Raw genomic sequence first — 17409 nt, forward strand, 5'->3', positions numbered from 1 at the left:
ATCTAATATGGTATCCTATCGGCATAGCTGTTAACTGGTCGGGGCTTGGCTAAGATGCGGGTATCAGCCTGTAGATGAGGGAAAAAAGGATAAGAAAAAAAAAGTACTGCTTTTTCTCTTGCATCTCTTGTGTGGGAATTCTTTTTCTCAGGCAGGATTCTACGTCAAAACTATTTCCTCCATCGAGCCCAGTCTCTTCAATCCTGTCTATCGCGTAGGACGATGGGACTCGGAGGACAGACAAAAGCAGGGGTAATTGCTCAAATGATAAATTCAGATTGGGAGAAAAATGCTGATATCACAATAGCTTGAGCGCCTGTCGAATCTCATACCCAAAAGGAAAAACCTAAGAACAGCCTTCAAATTCGTCCGTCTACTTTTCTCCCTCAATTACACCAAAGTGGACGTCCTTCTCATCGTACTCGGAACATTCTTTGCCATCGCCGCCGGAATTCCGGAGCCCTTACTCGGTGTGGTACTTGGTCAATTGATCAACGAACTTAACGAAGTTTCATGCTCGACGACAACCTACGACCCATCGTCTGTCCGCAAAAAAGTCCTCTACCTGGTCTACATTACCATTTTCAACTTTGCAAGCATCTACATCTATGCATCATGCTGGGCCCTTGTCAGCGAAAGAATAGCTCGTCGTTATCGAAAATCATACTTTCGCAGCTTAATTCGCCAGGAGGCTGCGTTCCATGATACTTTGCCTCCGGGCCAGGTCATCTCGCGATTAGTGAGCGACATCGAAACATTACAGTCCGGTACATCTGAGAAAGTAGGCATTTACATTGCGACGGTTTCGTACTTTGTCACTGCATATGTCGTGGCTTTCATCAAGGTACCGATCATCGCAGGTATCCTGATAGCGGCTATTCCGTGTTTCTTTGCAATGGCTATGATCGGAGGTAGTCTAGCCACACGGTATGGAACCCGAGTAGGTAAAAATGTTGACCTTGCAACTTCCATCGCATCTTCTAGTCTGTCACATATCAAAATTGTGCATGCTTTCAATGCACAAAGAAGACTGGAAGATCTCTTTGCCTCTCATCTTTCTCAATCCCGAAAGGATGCTTTGAAGAAGGCTGCAGTGCATGCTGCGCAAATGGGCATACTCTTCTTCATCGTCTACTCATCGAATGCATTGGCATACTGGAAAGGTGCACACTTGATAGCAGACTCGATTGACGGGCTGAGCTCCGGTGTCTCTGTGGGCGCTGTGTATACTGTGATTTTCATCCTGATTGATGGTGAGCTTCCTTTCCCTCTCGAAGATGACGAACCAAGACCCGCAAATTTACTGATATGCTTCTAAAGCCACTTTCATTTTTAGTCAGGTGTCTCCGTACATGCACGTTTTCAGTGCGGCTTCGAGCGCTTCTACCCGTCTTTTGGATGTGATCAACAGAGACTCCAACATTGACGGGACATCTGGAGGTGGTGAACAAGCTGCAAAACTTGAAGACAATGCCATCGTTTTCAAGGATGTCCATTTCACATACCCAGCACGACCCGAGATACCTATTTTACAGGGGCTAAGTTTCTCGATTCCTGCAAAGCAACATACTGCTATCATTGGACCATCTGGAGGCGGCAAGTCCACGACAGTCGCACTTTTGGAGCGATTTTATGACCCCCTCGATGGCAATATTTCTATTGGAGAAGACGACATTCGAAATTTCAATGTCAGGACTCTCAGAGGTCAGATGGGATATGTGCAGCAGGAATCTCAGCCTTTAGACCGATCCATCCTGGAGAATATCGCATATGGTCTCGTTGGGTCTGTTGGGCATGAACATCTCGCTGAAGTTATTTTGGACATGAGCTTAAGCCACTTCGTCAAGAAAGTCCAGTCAGGTAGCACCGAAGAAGAGGCGCTCAGAATCTGCGATGCTCGAATTGCAGAGATTCTTGCTCTCGCAAAGACTGCCGCAGAAAAAGCGAATGCCTTCAACTTCATCCAAGGCTTGGAATTTGGTATTGCTAGTCCTGTTGGCACAGCAGGAGGCAAGCTCAGCGGTGGCCAAAGACAGCGTATTGCTCTTGCGAGTGCTCTTGTTCGAGAGCCAAAACTTCTTATTCTGGATGAGGCGACTGCAGCATTGGACTCGATGAGCGAGAAGTTGATCCAAGACGCCCTTTTGAAACTAGCTGGAACTGTTACAATCATCTCTATTGCGCATCGCTTAGCTACTGTCAAGGATGCTGACCAAATTGTTGTTATACAAAATGGTCGATTGGCTGAAAATGGATCTCCTCGAGAGCTTTTGGACAAGGGTGGTGTCTACGCCTCAATGGTCAATCAACAAAAAGTGGACAATGAAGATATTGGCATTTCGAGGTCTTCCACAATCGGTGGGGAAGATGGTTTCAGTACTGAAGACCAGATACTAGGTGAATTAAAAAAAATGGACTCGGAAGAGAAGCAAGTTGCAAATGTGGACGATGAAAAGATATCAACGGATGACAATCCAAAGGCCAACATCTCCGATTCCAAGAAAAATAAGGCTCCAAAGGTATCGAAGAGTCTATCTGTGAATACCTGCTTTACGTTTATCCGTCCGAATCTTCTATACATTGTTATTGGTCTTTTCATGTCAGTTATTATTGGAGGTAGCTATAGCTCCAACGCGATTCTATTCGGAAATACTGTTGGAGGACTCAGTCCATGCATGGGTACACCACATATCCGCTACAGTGGAAACCTCTTCGGCGGCATGTTCTTCATGGTCGGAGTCGTCGAACTTTTCGCTAATGTCATTGGGGGTTGCGCATATGGTTGGGCTGCGGACCAAATCTTATATCGGACCCGAGTAGCTTCACTTCGGTCATTGCTCAGTCAAACAATCACATGGCATAGCACAGAAGGAAGAACACCTGGGGCCTTAGTTGCATTCATTACCGGTGATGCATCGGCATTGAGTGGAATCACCGGAACCACCATCGGACTTCTTCTTGCAACTGCCGTCAACCTTCTCGCGGGCATTATCATCTCTTTCGTGGTTGCATGGAAGATATCGATTGTCCTTGTTCCTACTATACCTATTCTCCTTGTGGCTGGAGTGATGAAGTTGCGCACACAGAGTCAATTTGCGGAACGACACAAAAAGGCCTTCTCCAAAGCAACGGAGATCACTGTGGAAGCGCTAGGGAATTTACGTTTCGTTGCAGGATTCTCGCTGGAAAAGCAGCTATACCAGGAATTCTTGCTGTCTATGCAGAATCCTCACAAAGAGACGAAATAAGGCAATTGCCTGGGGCAATTTCTGGCTGGCATCAGCTTTCAGTGTGAGCAATCTCATCAGTGCACTTGCTTATTGGTGGGGATCCAAGCAGATTGCTTCTGGTTTGTATTCTCAAACTCAGTTCTTTATTGTTTTGCCAGCTCTCTTGTTCAGTACTCAATCATGCGGCCAGATGCTGGCTCTGGCACCGGATCTTTCAAAGGCTGGGAAAGCCACAGCTCGTATTGTCGAGCTTGTTAACACAAATTCTGCTGAGGAAAGCCTTGGTGATGGTGATCACCACTGTCCATCAAAAATGGGACTTGCTGCCATCTCAGATATTGAAGCAAATCAATCATGCCCTGAAGTATCATCTACTGGAAACAACAAGGATTACTTGGCAGTCAGCGCAGCACTGCACCAGGTGGACTTCGCATACCCAAGCTCACCGGGGATTTCAGCACTCAAGAAGATGAGCATTGCGTTCAAACCCGGTGGATTTTATGCCCTGGTAGGCCCCAGTGGATCCGGAAAGTCAACCATCTTCAGCATGCTAGAAAGATTCTATTATCCTTTCTCCGGATCAATCCTCATAAATGAACAAGACATATCACAGATTGTGACAACGGGTTTCAGAGATGACATTGCAATTGTTCCACAGGAGAACGTTCTCTTTGAAGGAACCGTATCATTCAACATCGCACTAGGTGCAAGGCCAGGATACACACCAACACAAGCAGAGATCGAAGAAGCTTGCAAACTAGCCCAAATCCACGATGTGATAGAATCACTACCCGATAAATACAAAACGATCTGCACTCATGATGGAAAGCAATTTTCTGGTGGACAGCGTCAACGTCTATCGATTGCAAGAGCTTTAGTTCGACGTCCAGGGCTTTTGTTACTTGATGAATCTACAAGTGCGCTTGATGGTGAATCTGAGCAGAAAATTCAAGACGCTCTCGCTGGTCTTGCGAGGAAAACTACGATCATTGCTATTGCGCATAGATTACGGACTATTTATAGGGCTGATCGGATTTTCTTGATTCAAGATGGTTGTTGCGTTGACCAGGGGACTCATTCTCAGCTCGTTGAGCGCAGTGAAATGTACCGCGAGGCTGTGATTCACCAGTCGCTTGACACTTAGGTGTAATGTGCTTCTGTAAGTGTTTACTTCTCTCTATATTTCCTGTTTTCTCCATATTTTGTTTAGAGGATAGTACTATTGATCTTGGGCAAGCAGTATCTCGTGATAGGGACACTATATGACAGCGTGTGTGCAATATCATCAAAGTGTTCCAATCCTGAAAAGAGACTTGTATGAGAAAATACCAAGTTGATCTATGATATCCTAATCCCCCAAATAGCAGTAGATTCCTAGTACCGATCGGTGTGTATGGAAAAAGTACAGCATAGGACTTAAGCAGTGAAGACAGCGAGAATAGTTGCGGAAGGCTTCAAGTACAAAAACGTAATGTAATCCTCTTTCGAAGCACAATGGGATCCGAAATAAAGTATCCGCGGGAATGAGATACACTGCGTGCTATTAATTAACTATATTTGAAGGAGAGTGGGATATATTTCGGCCGGAGAGTATTAGACAGGTGAAAATTGATAGAGAGCATGGTCAAGTTGCATCCGCAAGGGATTCAATGACCAGCCCTTGAATACAACTAGAGCACGTTCCCTGAGACTTGTTTTCTATCTACATTGATATTTTTCCAAATGGCAATAAATGGGAAGCCCAGTGCAACCAGTGCCGTGGTCGCAATGCAGCTATACTTCTGGGTATCACCCCATGCCAAGTTAATAGCAGTCCGAACCGGTGATCCCATCTCATATGTCATTTGTGAGAGATAGCCCCCAACATATATATCAACCCAATCAGCCTTTGCCTCTTCCGGTAAATTAGCAAGTAGTGTCTTTGGGAATACATTCGTATAAACGGCCGAGGCAAGTGTGCCACCGGCTGCTCCACCCAGACTAGCGAAAAGTCCAAGAATCGAGAGCATCATTGGCACACCATCATGATCCGCTGCACTCATGACTGCCATATCCTGACCGATGACCAAAGTTCCACCAGCGATAGCAATGAAGATTTGGCACATAACAACGTATCCGATGCCATCGCTTTGACCACGGAAATGGATCATAAGACCTGAACCAAGAACCATCAATGGAAGACCGAAGAAAAGACAAGCTTTCTTGAAATGTCTTGTTTGCCTGATATAGACTCCGAAAAGTGGCGCCCAGAAACATGATCCGACATTGTAGATCTGATTCATATAACCCGCATCTGAAACACTGAGGTCATATACCACCATCGCAAAATTCACGAAGTAGGAATCCCAGGCCATGTAACCAAAGTTCAGAAGAACGGATACAACACAGGCACCAAGAACTGTTCGTTGCTTCAATAAGTCGTATCGAATGAATTGTTTGCGTGCGAAGAATTTCTCCCATGCTGCGAAGACGAAGAGGAGGCAGAAACCGATGACAAGCATGGCGATAAACGAGGCCGATTTATACTCGGCTCGTCCATAAGATGCGAGACTGAACGGGAGAAGCAAGAGGATAAAGGCTGCCATAAGAAGGAGTCCGCCGATCACTGGGAGAAAAGAGTTAGTATACAGGGTCTTGAAAAAAACAGCCATTGAATTTTGCATACCATCGAACTCGTGGATGTAATGCACGATTGACTGAAGACAAGTCCGGTCACTCTTGGACTTCTGATAGAGTCCCTTTTGCAATGCCTTGCGCTCATAAAATTTGAAGACAATGGCGAGTGGAAACAGAACAAATGGGAATACTATGGCAAAGATACCATATGCCCAACGCCATGTTGTCATTTTCAATATAGACTGTGCCGCCAGGGGGCCTGTGAATGCCGTGCAAATGAAAGGAGTACTCGAGAACGCAAAGGCAAAGGCACGATTGCGAAGCCCCGAGGTATCAGCAATAAACACATCCAGGATGAGGTAAATTGCATTGTACCCAACGTAGTAAAGGACGTATCCTGCGGCATATCCACTGGGTCCATTGCAGGCTGCCAGTACGATGATACCTAGCAAAAAGACACAAGTGAAAACGACAAGGGCTTCAGCTCGTCCCCAAATATTCACAATTTTGGCAACAGGGAGTTTCACTACTCCACCGACCACGCTGGCCAGAATTGCGGACGTCGGAACTTCGGGGGCACTTTGGAAATTGGCATATGCGTTAAAAATAACGTTTCCCTGGAGGGAGGAATGGAAAGCGAGCATGAAAAAGCAAACCCAGATCCTAAATACCAAGGCAAACGTTAGGATTTGCTGGCTTTTATTATGTCAATGAAAGGGGGAATCGGCGACTTGGATCACTCACCAGGCATAAACTGCCCATACAGCATTTCTGCTCCAGGCAAGGACAACTGCCTCGGCCTTTTTCATTCCGGCAGCTTCATTTGATAAGATGGAATCTGTTTCGGACCTTTCACGAGGCCCCTTCCCATTTTCGCTTGGAGAGCGAGCTCCCTCGTCTTTCATGGTGGGCAAAGGGTCCACAAAGCCTGTTGGCGGATGTGTGTCCTCCACAGGAGGATTCGATGAGAAGTTATTCATAATATTTAGTTGAAGGCCAGATGGATACAAATGAGAGAAGAAATAATGATGAGATCCTTAAGCAGAAATGATAGTCGGGTTTTAGCGAAACTTATATCGGAGTTGTAAGGCCTGCCTAGATGCCTTTCGCGCGAAAAAGTTCTATCTACGATCTAACCGAAGAAATTTTTCTGTGTCATGAGTCCTTTTTTCACTTTTTTTTCACCTCAATAGCTATAATCTGATCGAAATGGAGCATTTCCATTAGTGGAAGGCCCTAATAATTGAACAGGGGTCCAACATTATGCGAAAGAAATACTAGTAAATCAAGCTTGTCCTCCTTGAGAGCTCACTGGAGCTCGTGGTGTGATTCGGTGTTAATCAATCCCGGATTTGAAGTCACATTCCTATTCTTTCAATCTCTTTTTAACGCTAATGTAACTAGAAAGGTGCCACGAGATGAAAATGGAAATTTTATCGACGGGGCTGTGGCGCTTAGCACGGAAGAGGAGTATATGAAAAGTAGTGCCTGGCTGCGAAAATATGATATTGTCTACCTCTTACTGATAGTATGTAAGAAGGCATTCTATTATTGATTAGGGTCAATCTAGATGACTTGACATTTGAGCATTGCGAAGATTGAATAGATAATCAACTAGAAGATCTGATAAGAGGTCCTTCTCTGTCCCTCGTATGTAATCATTCTAAAGGGTCCCTTCCGGGGGTCAATTTGCCAAGGCTTATGTCTCAGGACTAGCTTAGGAAGACTCGGGATTGCTCGGTCTCTAACATCCGATGTGACGATACTGAGTCCTTGCTCAGATGATACTCCGTTTTGAAAATTACTAGACGAATTTCATCTAATCTCGGTGGGGCGATTTAGTTTATACCACCCACGAGGCTCGGCGCCAAGGATTACCATCGATACGAGTAGTATTCAGCACTTGTGAAACAACTGTAGTAGAGGGATAATTCGAAGTAGATATATCATTGTTTGAAAGTTTTCATCATATGACATTATATTTCTCTCAATTCTTGCCTTACTAGCCAAGGGGTTTCCCACAGCGGCCTATTCGAAATGTCGTCCAGATCTGCCAAATGGAAGTGCTCTTTAGAGCCATTGGCTCAAGTACCAGAGGAGGAAATTCCGAGTACTCCTTTTCCATTCCCACCAAGCGAGGACAAGGATGGAGGCATGGTAATTAAGGACTCGAGGCCAGTGAATGTGGCCTATTTCCATGGGCTAGACAAGCATGATGACCTCGAGGGCTTGATTACAGGCTATTCAGGTTGGATTATGACTGTCACTGGACTGGATCATATTGCTTTTGCAATGACTGAATGCGAGAAAGAAACTCTCAAATCCGCGGTCATTTTGGTTCAAGGACAAGTTGAAGACGGATCGTTTCAGTGGCAGGCATACGAAAAATCTTTAGAGACATCTGGCCTTCCAGTGGGGATTGAACGGTTGGACTTCGGATTACGTCTACGATACAATTCTGGAAATGATGAGAGCTTGGGGAATACCGTAAGCTACTTCATGTGTCGCCCTGTTTGTATCGTAAGGATGAACTGACAATCCTGACTCTTCTTAACAGACCCGCTTGACATTATGTGTCGACCTGGAATCTTCAACAATTTTATTGATATACCGAGGGAAAGAGATAAAGGGACATCGCTTATCAGAGCTCTCAGGTCAATTAGAGAGGCACCTCAGCTCCGAACAAGGCAAAGTGAAAACAATGTCCATTTGGAAATCACAGCTCAGTGGCTTTATTGGGCTCAGCGAGCTTCGATTCCCTACACTTTCTTGTACACGCCCGTTTAGTAACTCTGCTAGTCCCACTTGCTCTAGGACAAGCCTTTCCCTGCAAGCATCCTGGGACCAGATCGATGGCTTGGCCCAGAAGCTTTATCTCAAATCAGGTGTCTCCGTCATACGTGCCGCATTTGCATATACTCTGGCGGAATATATGGAGACGGAAAGACTCGTACTGGGAGATCAAGACCTCGCAGATCCAAGACGAGAGAGCTCGATCAGCCCCATCCCCATCCTGGTTTACCTACAGGATACGCCCAAAGATTTGCTATGCAGGATTGACAAACTCGATCAAACGGTCTCTCAAGTAAAATGCCCATCTTTGGAAGTGCTTCGAAACATCCTCAAATGCCCTCCGTCACAAGCCCCATATCATGCTCTCTTCACCTACAGTCAGGATGTGGTTACTGGGAACGGTCTCGAAGCTTTACATAGCACCCCAAGGCCATCTCTTGAGATTACAATCCAGCTCACTATTCAAAGGGACGCTGGAGAGAACCCTATTGGCATACTTTCATCTCACTCGGACTTCTTGGACTCATCTCATTCAGAGCTCGTCATGAAGCAGATTGACGCCTTGGTAATCGCAATGTGTTCTGCACCTACAGAGCCAATTCGAGATTTCACTCAATCATTTAACAAGGAAATCCTTTCTGTCCACTCGCCTGTAGTAAGTGCAGATGTTCAAAACGCTCCACTTTTATCACCAGCTCATTGGGTTGATCATTGGGCTTCTTCAAATCCTTCTTGGATTGGGCTTGAAATTATCGAAGCAATCAATGAAGAGAAAATTGTGACACGGAAATGGACATATCAGGATCTTTCTCAAACCTCTGACCAGCTTTGCGCTTGGCTTCTTGACCGTGGGTGGACCAATATGTCAATAGCAGTCTGTCTCGATCGCTCATTTGCAGCGTATTGTCTGGTCCTGGCTATTTGGAAGAGTGGAAACTGTTATGTACCAATCGCCGAAGATCTTCCCGAGGCACGCCAGTTGTTTCTTCTCTCAGACAGCGGTGCTATAGCATTCTTTGTCGATCAGCAAGTGGCAAAGAGTCTTCTCTCTCCCGAGAATTGCGAAGTGATTGATGTTGAAACCGTGATGGCAATTTGCGCGAACTCAGATGTTGGCAACGACTCTGAAAAATCCGAGCCTTCGATCACCCCAACACCTTCAGATAACTCCTACCTTCTTTATACCTCTGGTTCCACCGGAAAACCCAAAGGTGTTCTCGTCAGCCGGGGTAATCTGTCTGCTTTCACAGAAGCTCAGTCGGAATATATCTGTCGCGATGTGCCCGACACAGACAAATTGAAGGGCACAGGAAGTTATCTTGCACATGCAAGTAGGGCTTTTGATGTGCATATCTGTGAAATGGTACTTGGATGGAGACACGGTCTTCGTCTCGTCACCGGACAGCGAAGCATGCTTCTAGATAATCTATGTCTGGTTCTCACTAGGTTGAACATCACACACGCAGGGTTCGTGCCCTCGCTTCTTGAGCATGCAGGAGTGAGCGCGGAGTCTTTACCTAATCTCCGCTACCTCGGTGTAGGAGGGGAAAAGATATCGGAAACAATTATCGAGCGATTTGTCGGGAAGCAGTCAATCTCACTCGTCAATGCATATGGACCAACTGAAGCCACAATAGGATTAACTAGTCACACGGTGAAGCCATGGTCGACCGTACGAAATATAGGCACGGCCGTGGGTAACATCACTATCCACGTTCTGGAGCCGGAGACCAGGAAATATGTGAAGCGAGGTCAGGCAGGAGAGCTCTGTGTGACTGGCGACTTAGTCGCTAACGGCTATCATCGCCGACCTGATGCGAAGGGCTTTACAGATTATCATGGAGAGCGAATGTACCGGACAGGAGACATTGTACGCTTGATGGCCAACAACTGCATTGAATATTTGGGAAGACGAGATAGTCAAGCCAAGATACGTGGTCAGCGTCTGGAGCTTGAAGAGGTTTCTGTTGCTATTCGTCGCTGTGCTGGATTTCCAGTCAATGTCACTTCGATGGTGACGCCTTCTCCAATCACGAAGCGACCGCAACTAATCTCTTTTATGAGTCCATCTGGGGACAGATCAGACACCTCGAATGAGCAGGTCATCTTTTTGAAAGGAAGATACCGGGAATGGGTACCAAAGATTTTGGAGAAATGCCGTGTGGAGCTGCCTGCCTATATGGTGCCGAGCGTTTTAGTCCCTGTCTCTTTTATTCCCGTACAGATCTCTGGGAAAGCCGACAATCGCCATCTGGTATCTCTTTACGAAAGCATTCCCACATTAGATTTGCTGTTGAGACCTCTATCAGATACCACAACGAGGTCAGTGTCCGGTTCGGAGGAAGAAGAGGGAGAGCTTACGCCAGACGAGACCCAAGTACGTGATATACTTTGTTCTCTCGTGGACACCGATCACAGCGCAGTCACAAGATCAACGAGTATCTTTCAAATGGGAATTGATAGTCTGGGATCTCTCGGCGTGGCCTCAAAATTGCGCTCCGTTGGGTTCATTTGTTCGGCCGTCGATGTCCTTAGCCAGGGAACGGTTAAAAATCTCGCTCTTCTGCCACGTCGAAGGAAAGAGATAGACCAAGGGCATGAAAATAGGGCCACTGAAGAACAAGAGTCTGAGGCTTCGCAGCGGTTATTGCAGCTTGATCAAGACTTCAGAAGATCACAGTCGGAAATATCAAACTCCTCAATCGCTGTGGTACGGCCATGTTTGCCTCTGCAAGAGAGTCTTGTTTCCAACTCCCTGGGTAGTTCGACTCCTTTGTATGTCAATCATATAATGTGTCGTCTAGGGAAGGGTATCAAACTGGCAAATCTAAAGTCGGCGTTCGAAGACTTGATGCAATACAATGAGGTCCTGCGAACATGCTTCCAGCTCATGGACAAAACTGTATTACAGATTGTTTTGAAGCCTCGTGCAGCTACTCTCCGATGGGAGGAGGTTATCGTTTCAGATGAAGATGTTGCCCGTAGCGTTTTCACCACAAGTAAAGCTAAAATTGCGGCTAATATCATTCAAAACATCGACAAAGCGCCACCATTCCGCGTTCTTACAGCTTCTCCAATGGATGAGAATGAGGCAGGGTGGTTAATGCTGTCTATTCACCACTCAATATTTGATGGCGCTAGTATGGGCATTTTTCTCAAACAACTCCATCATCACTATTCTGGAAATGCGGCAACATCCACCTTGAACCTTTCGCCTCTTTACCAATACATGATTAAAGATTCAGCGAAGAGCTCTGAAAATTTCTGGTCCAACTACCTTTCTGGCTATTTGCCAGGTGTAGTTGATGATGGCGACAGCGATGGATCTTATACCATCTTAACAAGAACCTTGCCATTCAAATTGTCATCGCTTTCCAAAGTTGCTTCCGGGGCCTCCTCAACTACTCCGATAGTTGTGGAAACAGCATGGGCAATTGCGTTGGCAGAGTGTCTTGGCCAGAAAGATGTCATATATGGTCGTGTCATGAATGGCAGAAGCATTCCAGTAGATTCGGTCGAAGAGATGCTTCTACCTCTCATCACGACTGTTCCTGGTCGATTCAGACTTCCCTCTGTGAAATCCAGTCTCCTCAAAGAAGCGAAGGATTATACAAATACCGTGCTTGAGTCACTCCCATACCAACATACACCTCTCCGGAAAATTCAGCGTTACACTCGGCTGTCTGGTCCTCTATTCAACTCTTTGGTCTCGTACATTGCAACAGAGGCCCAGTCAGCGGGTGACGAGATATTGTCCGAGATGGGTAGTGATATGCCGGCAGATTATCCACTTGCATTGGAGGTAAAGGCGGATTCAAAGACAGACACGCTCACTTTGCGTTTGAGATTTGCCACCATTCTCTCTTCTGAGGACAGATACGGCTACTTGATTGACAAGGTCTATGATTCTTTGAAGCTACTGGTCTCACATGGAGATGTCAGCATCGACGCTGCAGGGCCATTTGAGGCACATGAGAAAAAACATCCAACTTGGGATGACACAAATTGGACCGAGACTGAAAGCAAAATCCGCCGGGCTGTGGCTCAGATATCTGGCCTTCCTGAATCACAGGTTTCCAAGAATGCATCTTTTTTTGCTTTGGGACTTGACTCTATCCTCTCCATTCATGTGGCCCGCTTCTTGCAAAAAGAGGATATCCATGCTTCTCCGAGTGATATCTTGAGGTATCCGTCTATCGGTACTCTGAATAATCATCTTCAAAAACCTCCTACTGCGCCATCTAAAGAAGAGAGCTTTCAGGAATCATCAGCCTTAAATCTTGGGGTTGAACCACTCCATTCAAATGAGAAAGTTGTGGAAATTTACCCTTGTACTCCCCTACAGACTGCAATGATAGGTCAATGTCTGAGCTCTGAAGGGAAGGGATATCTTCACCATCATGTCGTCACTTTGAGTGATTCGATTGATATTGAGAAGCTCGTCGCGGCATGGCAAGTTACAATAAAGAATGCGGATATTCTTCGTACTTCATTCCACCGAAATGGCACCAATAGCCAATTCTATGGAGCTGTTCACCAATCTTTTCCTGTCCAATGGTCGCATCAGACGAGCGTCGCATCGCTACCTCAAGCCATTGAGAGCATATCCCACGAAGCGCGTTATGCTCACATTGAAGATTTCCACAGGCCTCCATGGTACGTGACCTTCCTTGCTGGTGAATCCCAGCAATTGATGGTCGTCACTATGCACCACTGTCTTTACGATGGCTTTTCGCTTCCCCTGCTCTTCAAAAGCCTCGAGGAGAACTATCACGGGGGATCAGATAGCATGGACTTATTCGCACCGGTTGCAAGGACAATTTCGTCACTACAAAAGCCATCTCTCGCATTTTGGTCAAATGTGGTTGCCAATTATCAATGCCCCGGACTGCCATACCCATCAACCTCGACGCATCGCAACATTCGCTGGGCGGAAATCAAGGTACAAACACCGGTTTCCGAGCTACAACGCCAATGTGGCTCAATGGATATCACTTTACAGACCGTCGCCCTGTTTTCTTATGGTTGTTCTTTAATGCCGATTATTGGGCAGCGCGATATTGTGTTTGGACATGTGGTATCTGGTCGGAGCTTCGATATCGATTCATCGATGAACGTTATAGGGCCTCTTTTCAATACTGTTCCCTTCCGTCTCAAGGTTGAATCTACTCAGCAGAGTATTCGGTCAACATTAAAGGCAATCCAGCGTTCCTCGCTTGATTCTCAGCCTTTCCAGCATGCACCATTAAGTCTCGTACAAAAAGAATGGCGCATGACGAACGAGGGCCATGGATCGTCGCTATTCGATGCGCTTTTCGCTTTCAACAAATCATCAAAGTTTAGCAGTGAATCTGTCTTCCAACCCTACGAAGATGCTCATCCCCAAGAAGTCCCTCATTACAGATTGAACGTAGAGTTCGATCTTTCTGAGGATTCCCTAGTGATCCGCACAGTAACCCACGATTTTCTGACAGAGAATGATGATCTCGAGGGTTGGGTCCAGAACCTTGCTCTAGGTATTGAAAAGGCACTTTCATCCTGCGATTCCCCCGTCTCTTCCATCCCTTTTGCAATAAACGATCTTCCATTGGTGAAGATTGCCCAGCCGAAACTGGATGAACATTCGGCAGATGACCCCGTTCTCGAGACTTACCTGGGAGGGTTGAAACTGATACTCTCCCGAGTCACCGAGACAGCATTGGAAGATATTGGCAACGGTGATAGCGTCTTTGCTCTTGGCTTGGACTCAATTTTGGCACTGGATGTCAGCTCTCAATGCCGCAAAGCCGGGTTGAAAGTTTCAGTCAGTGAAATTCTCCAAGGGCAAACCATTCGAGGGATTGCAAAGCTATCATCCGACAAGCTCGTAACAGTGCCGTGTGCTGCTAGTTCTGACATAATTGACCACTCGACTGTGGATCTGCATTCCAGAAGCAAAGCGCTATCACAATTGTCCTTGTTCGAAGATCAGGTCGAGGCAGTTATTCCTTGTCTTAGTGGCCAAGCATTCTATCTAGCTTCTTGGCTTCGCAGTGAGCGCAGACTTTGGGAGTTTACATTCCCACTGAAATCAAAGATCAAGCTCAATCCCGAACAGCTACAGCATACTTGGTACCAACTTCAACAAAGGCACAGTATACTGCGTACTACATTTACCGTTGTTCTTCCAAATCAAGTCTTGCAAGTTGTGCAAAAGTCATCTGAAGTTAAGTCAGCTCAGGTCCAAATTCAGCAAGCCTCTGGAGATCTTCAACTCTTCATACAGGGGTTAATGCAAGATGTTGGGAGAGAATCGTCGAATCTCTTTATACCACCAGTCCGCCTCCATCTGGTTCGACATGATGAGGGCGATTTTCTTCTGTTCAGCTTACATCATTCTTTGTACGATGCACGAACCATGTCCCTCCTTTTCCACGATTTTGAAGCCTTGTATCAAAACCAGGCGTTAAACCCCCCTCTCAGCTTCACATCGTTTGTTCTCGATACACAGCAGAAATATCATTCTGGCTATGCAGATGAATATTGGAAAGAATCCCTCAAAATGAGCCAACCTACAATTATAGGCTCTGGCGGCACACTCGGTGACACTTTCATGTCAGTTGAATCTTCCCAGTTCATCTTGTCTCAAAGCCCCAGTGGTCTAGAGCGTCAGTGTCGCGAAAAGTCCATTTCTGTACCTTCTCTTATGCTTCTCGCCGTGTCTCGGACACTAGCACGAGCTACAGATACTTCTCACCCGATATTTGGTCTCTTTCAACATGGCCGTTCTAATCAATACCCCGATATTGATCAACTGGTTGGCCCAACTATTAACATGCTACCACTCGTTGTTCAAGATGCACTGGCCTCTCCATCTAAAGAGAAACTAGTGATTATGCAGCAAAATCTGGCACAGCGTTCTCTCTACGACCAGACAGATCTTCGGCATCTGTGTGAGAAGATGAGGGAGTTCGGCCAAGAAATCGAATTCAACGTGATTGTTAACATCATTTGGGGCCAGTTGGATGGTAAGCCTAGTAAGGAGGAGGATACAATCTTTGCTCCGCTTTGTCTTGATTCTGAGATTGCATTTGATTCTGGCAAGAGATGCACTGGAAAGACTGCTATTGATGAACTCGATTGGAAGAACTTCCCTGGAGCTGGGGGTATCTATCTTGAGATCAGCTACGATGAGACCAACAACGTTCTGATTTCGAAGCTTGACTATGCTTCTGATGCACTGTCGAGGAAAGAAGCAGATGCACTCCTCGATGGATTGAGTAGTGATGTTGTTACTATATTAGATCATACCTGACGTAGCATCTCTCTATCTCATCAATGCTGGGTAAAGACAAATATTCCGTTATTCGATGTTCTTTTTGTTTAAAAAAAATACCACTCGTTTATGTGAGCAGGATATTCTCGGTTCTATCTCTGTAGATAATTCAATTTGTCAACTTGAAAAGATGATTCCCATTCACTCCTATGTCTAACCTCGCCTAGTATATCCGGGCTCCCCAGAAGTTTCCAGTCAGTTGGGATTCCCGAGGAACTGGCAACTTTAAGGAGACCGGATCTAGGAACTGCTTCCGCGAAGCCAACGATCTATGAATTAACCCTAGAATTTCAGCTTGAGGATGCAAACTACCAATGTGACTCTCATCCCCCCTCTACTAGGATAGTACTACTTTGTACAATAATCGTGTCGATATTCATACAAAAGGACGCGAATGACGTCTCGTAACAATCCTTGCAACAATTACACGTAAACTGATTGTACGCAGAATACTGAACAGATACTCCCATACAAAATTAAGTAAGCCCCATATTTCATCCTCACCTAGTGTAAATGTCTTGATCAAAAGTACCGAAAATCCATTGCATCAGTCTCATCGTCGCATCATCATTCATCTTGTTACTCTCGATCTCCCAATAGAACAATATTCTCCCGTTAAAGAACATCCCTAAAGCTCAGATATATACCTCGCATGACCATCAGGAAAGCATGATAGACAAAACCAGAGCATACCACGGCTCAATCCATCATCATTCACACATTGTAACCCCAAGAGCGGAGATATTCGGGCCCACAAACTCTAGAGATCGACTCAAACAAATGACACTGAAGACCGGTTATAAAAAATGTGATGAATCAATTTCTTCAACGGACTCTTCTCCCAAAGTGGTCCAGGGTGGTGGGGGTGATGGAAGAAGAGGAGGAGGGGGAGGCTGGATGGGGGCTAGTTTGACGCAGGGCCCTCCCACACTGGACGATTATTTTCCGAATTACGCGTGCGAGCAGCAAAATGGCTGTCCATCATTTTAATCCATTTAACCAATGATGAAAGAGGATACATATCTCCAGCCGAGATTGAATGGAACTTTTGTCGTCAAGAAATCTGTACTATGTAGAAAGTGCTCAGATTGTATGGCTTCGTTTAGCACGTTTTAACCTATTACTGGCGCACAGCCCCTTCTCTTTGACCAACCACCACTGCCAAATCTCACATTGAGAAAAAAAAGGCCCTTGTGCTATGCAAGTGGGTCATGTTGCAGTATACTTTGGCAGATACGACTTTCTTCCCCCGTAACTTTCCATTATACGGGGTTCGCTTATCCAGACGGGCGGTGTTGCGGTCTACGTGGAGTGTATTTTCCTTGTTTTTGATATGCTTTCGAAAAGCATTTTGTACAGATCGTATGGAATATACTTTTTATCGGGTTGTTAGAAACGGCAATGCGACCGCCACATGTAGGGTTGATCACTTAGGCGAGGGCCTTTGAGATCTCC

General features: G+C 45.8%; 3 protein-coding genes across 3 annotated transcripts; 2 read left to right on the top strand and 1 right to left on the bottom strand.

Moving 5' to 3' along the window:
* Positions 1–222: 222 nt before the first annotated feature.
* Positions 223–4374, top strand: N7469_003737 (ABC transporter ATP-binding protein; the record flags this gene model as incomplete). Its single annotated transcript, XM_056642657.1, is given in 4 exon segments — positions 223–252; positions 308–1253; positions 1321–3214; positions 3225–4374. 4 exon segments carry the CDS (start codon positions 223–225, stop codon positions 4372–4374), a joined length of 4020 nt encoding a protein of 1339 aa, XP_056502069.1.
* A 526-nt stretch (positions 4375–4900) lies between these two features.
* N7469_003738 (major facilitator superfamily domain-containing protein) lies at positions 4901–6826 on the bottom strand (the record flags this gene model as incomplete). Its single annotated transcript, XM_056642658.1, has 3 exons — positions 4901–5835; positions 5896–6509; positions 6591–6826. The coding sequence occupies 3 exons, from the start codon at positions 6824–6826 to the stop codon at positions 4901–4903; spliced, it is 1785 nt and encodes a 594-aa protein (XP_056502070.1).
* A 1057-nt stretch (positions 6827–7883) lies between these two features.
* sidC (nonribosomal siderophore peptide synthase SidC) lies at positions 7884–15933 on the top strand (the record flags this gene model as incomplete). Its single annotated transcript, XM_056642659.1, has 2 exons — positions 7884–8333; positions 8404–15933. The coding sequence occupies 2 exons, from the start codon at positions 7884–7886 to the stop codon at positions 15931–15933; spliced, it is 7980 nt and encodes a 2659-aa protein (XP_056502071.1).
* Between the last annotated feature and the right edge of the window lie 1476 nt (positions 15934–17409).

The sequence above is a fragment of the Penicillium citrinum genome, assembly GCF_028827155.1.
Source record: "Penicillium citrinum strain IBT 23319 chromosome Unknown utg000003l:1.0-4596430.0:1.0-4598250.0, whole genome shotgun sequence".
Taxonomy (NCBI): Eukaryota; Fungi; Ascomycota; class Eurotiomycetes; order Eurotiales; family Aspergillaceae; genus Penicillium; species Penicillium citrinum.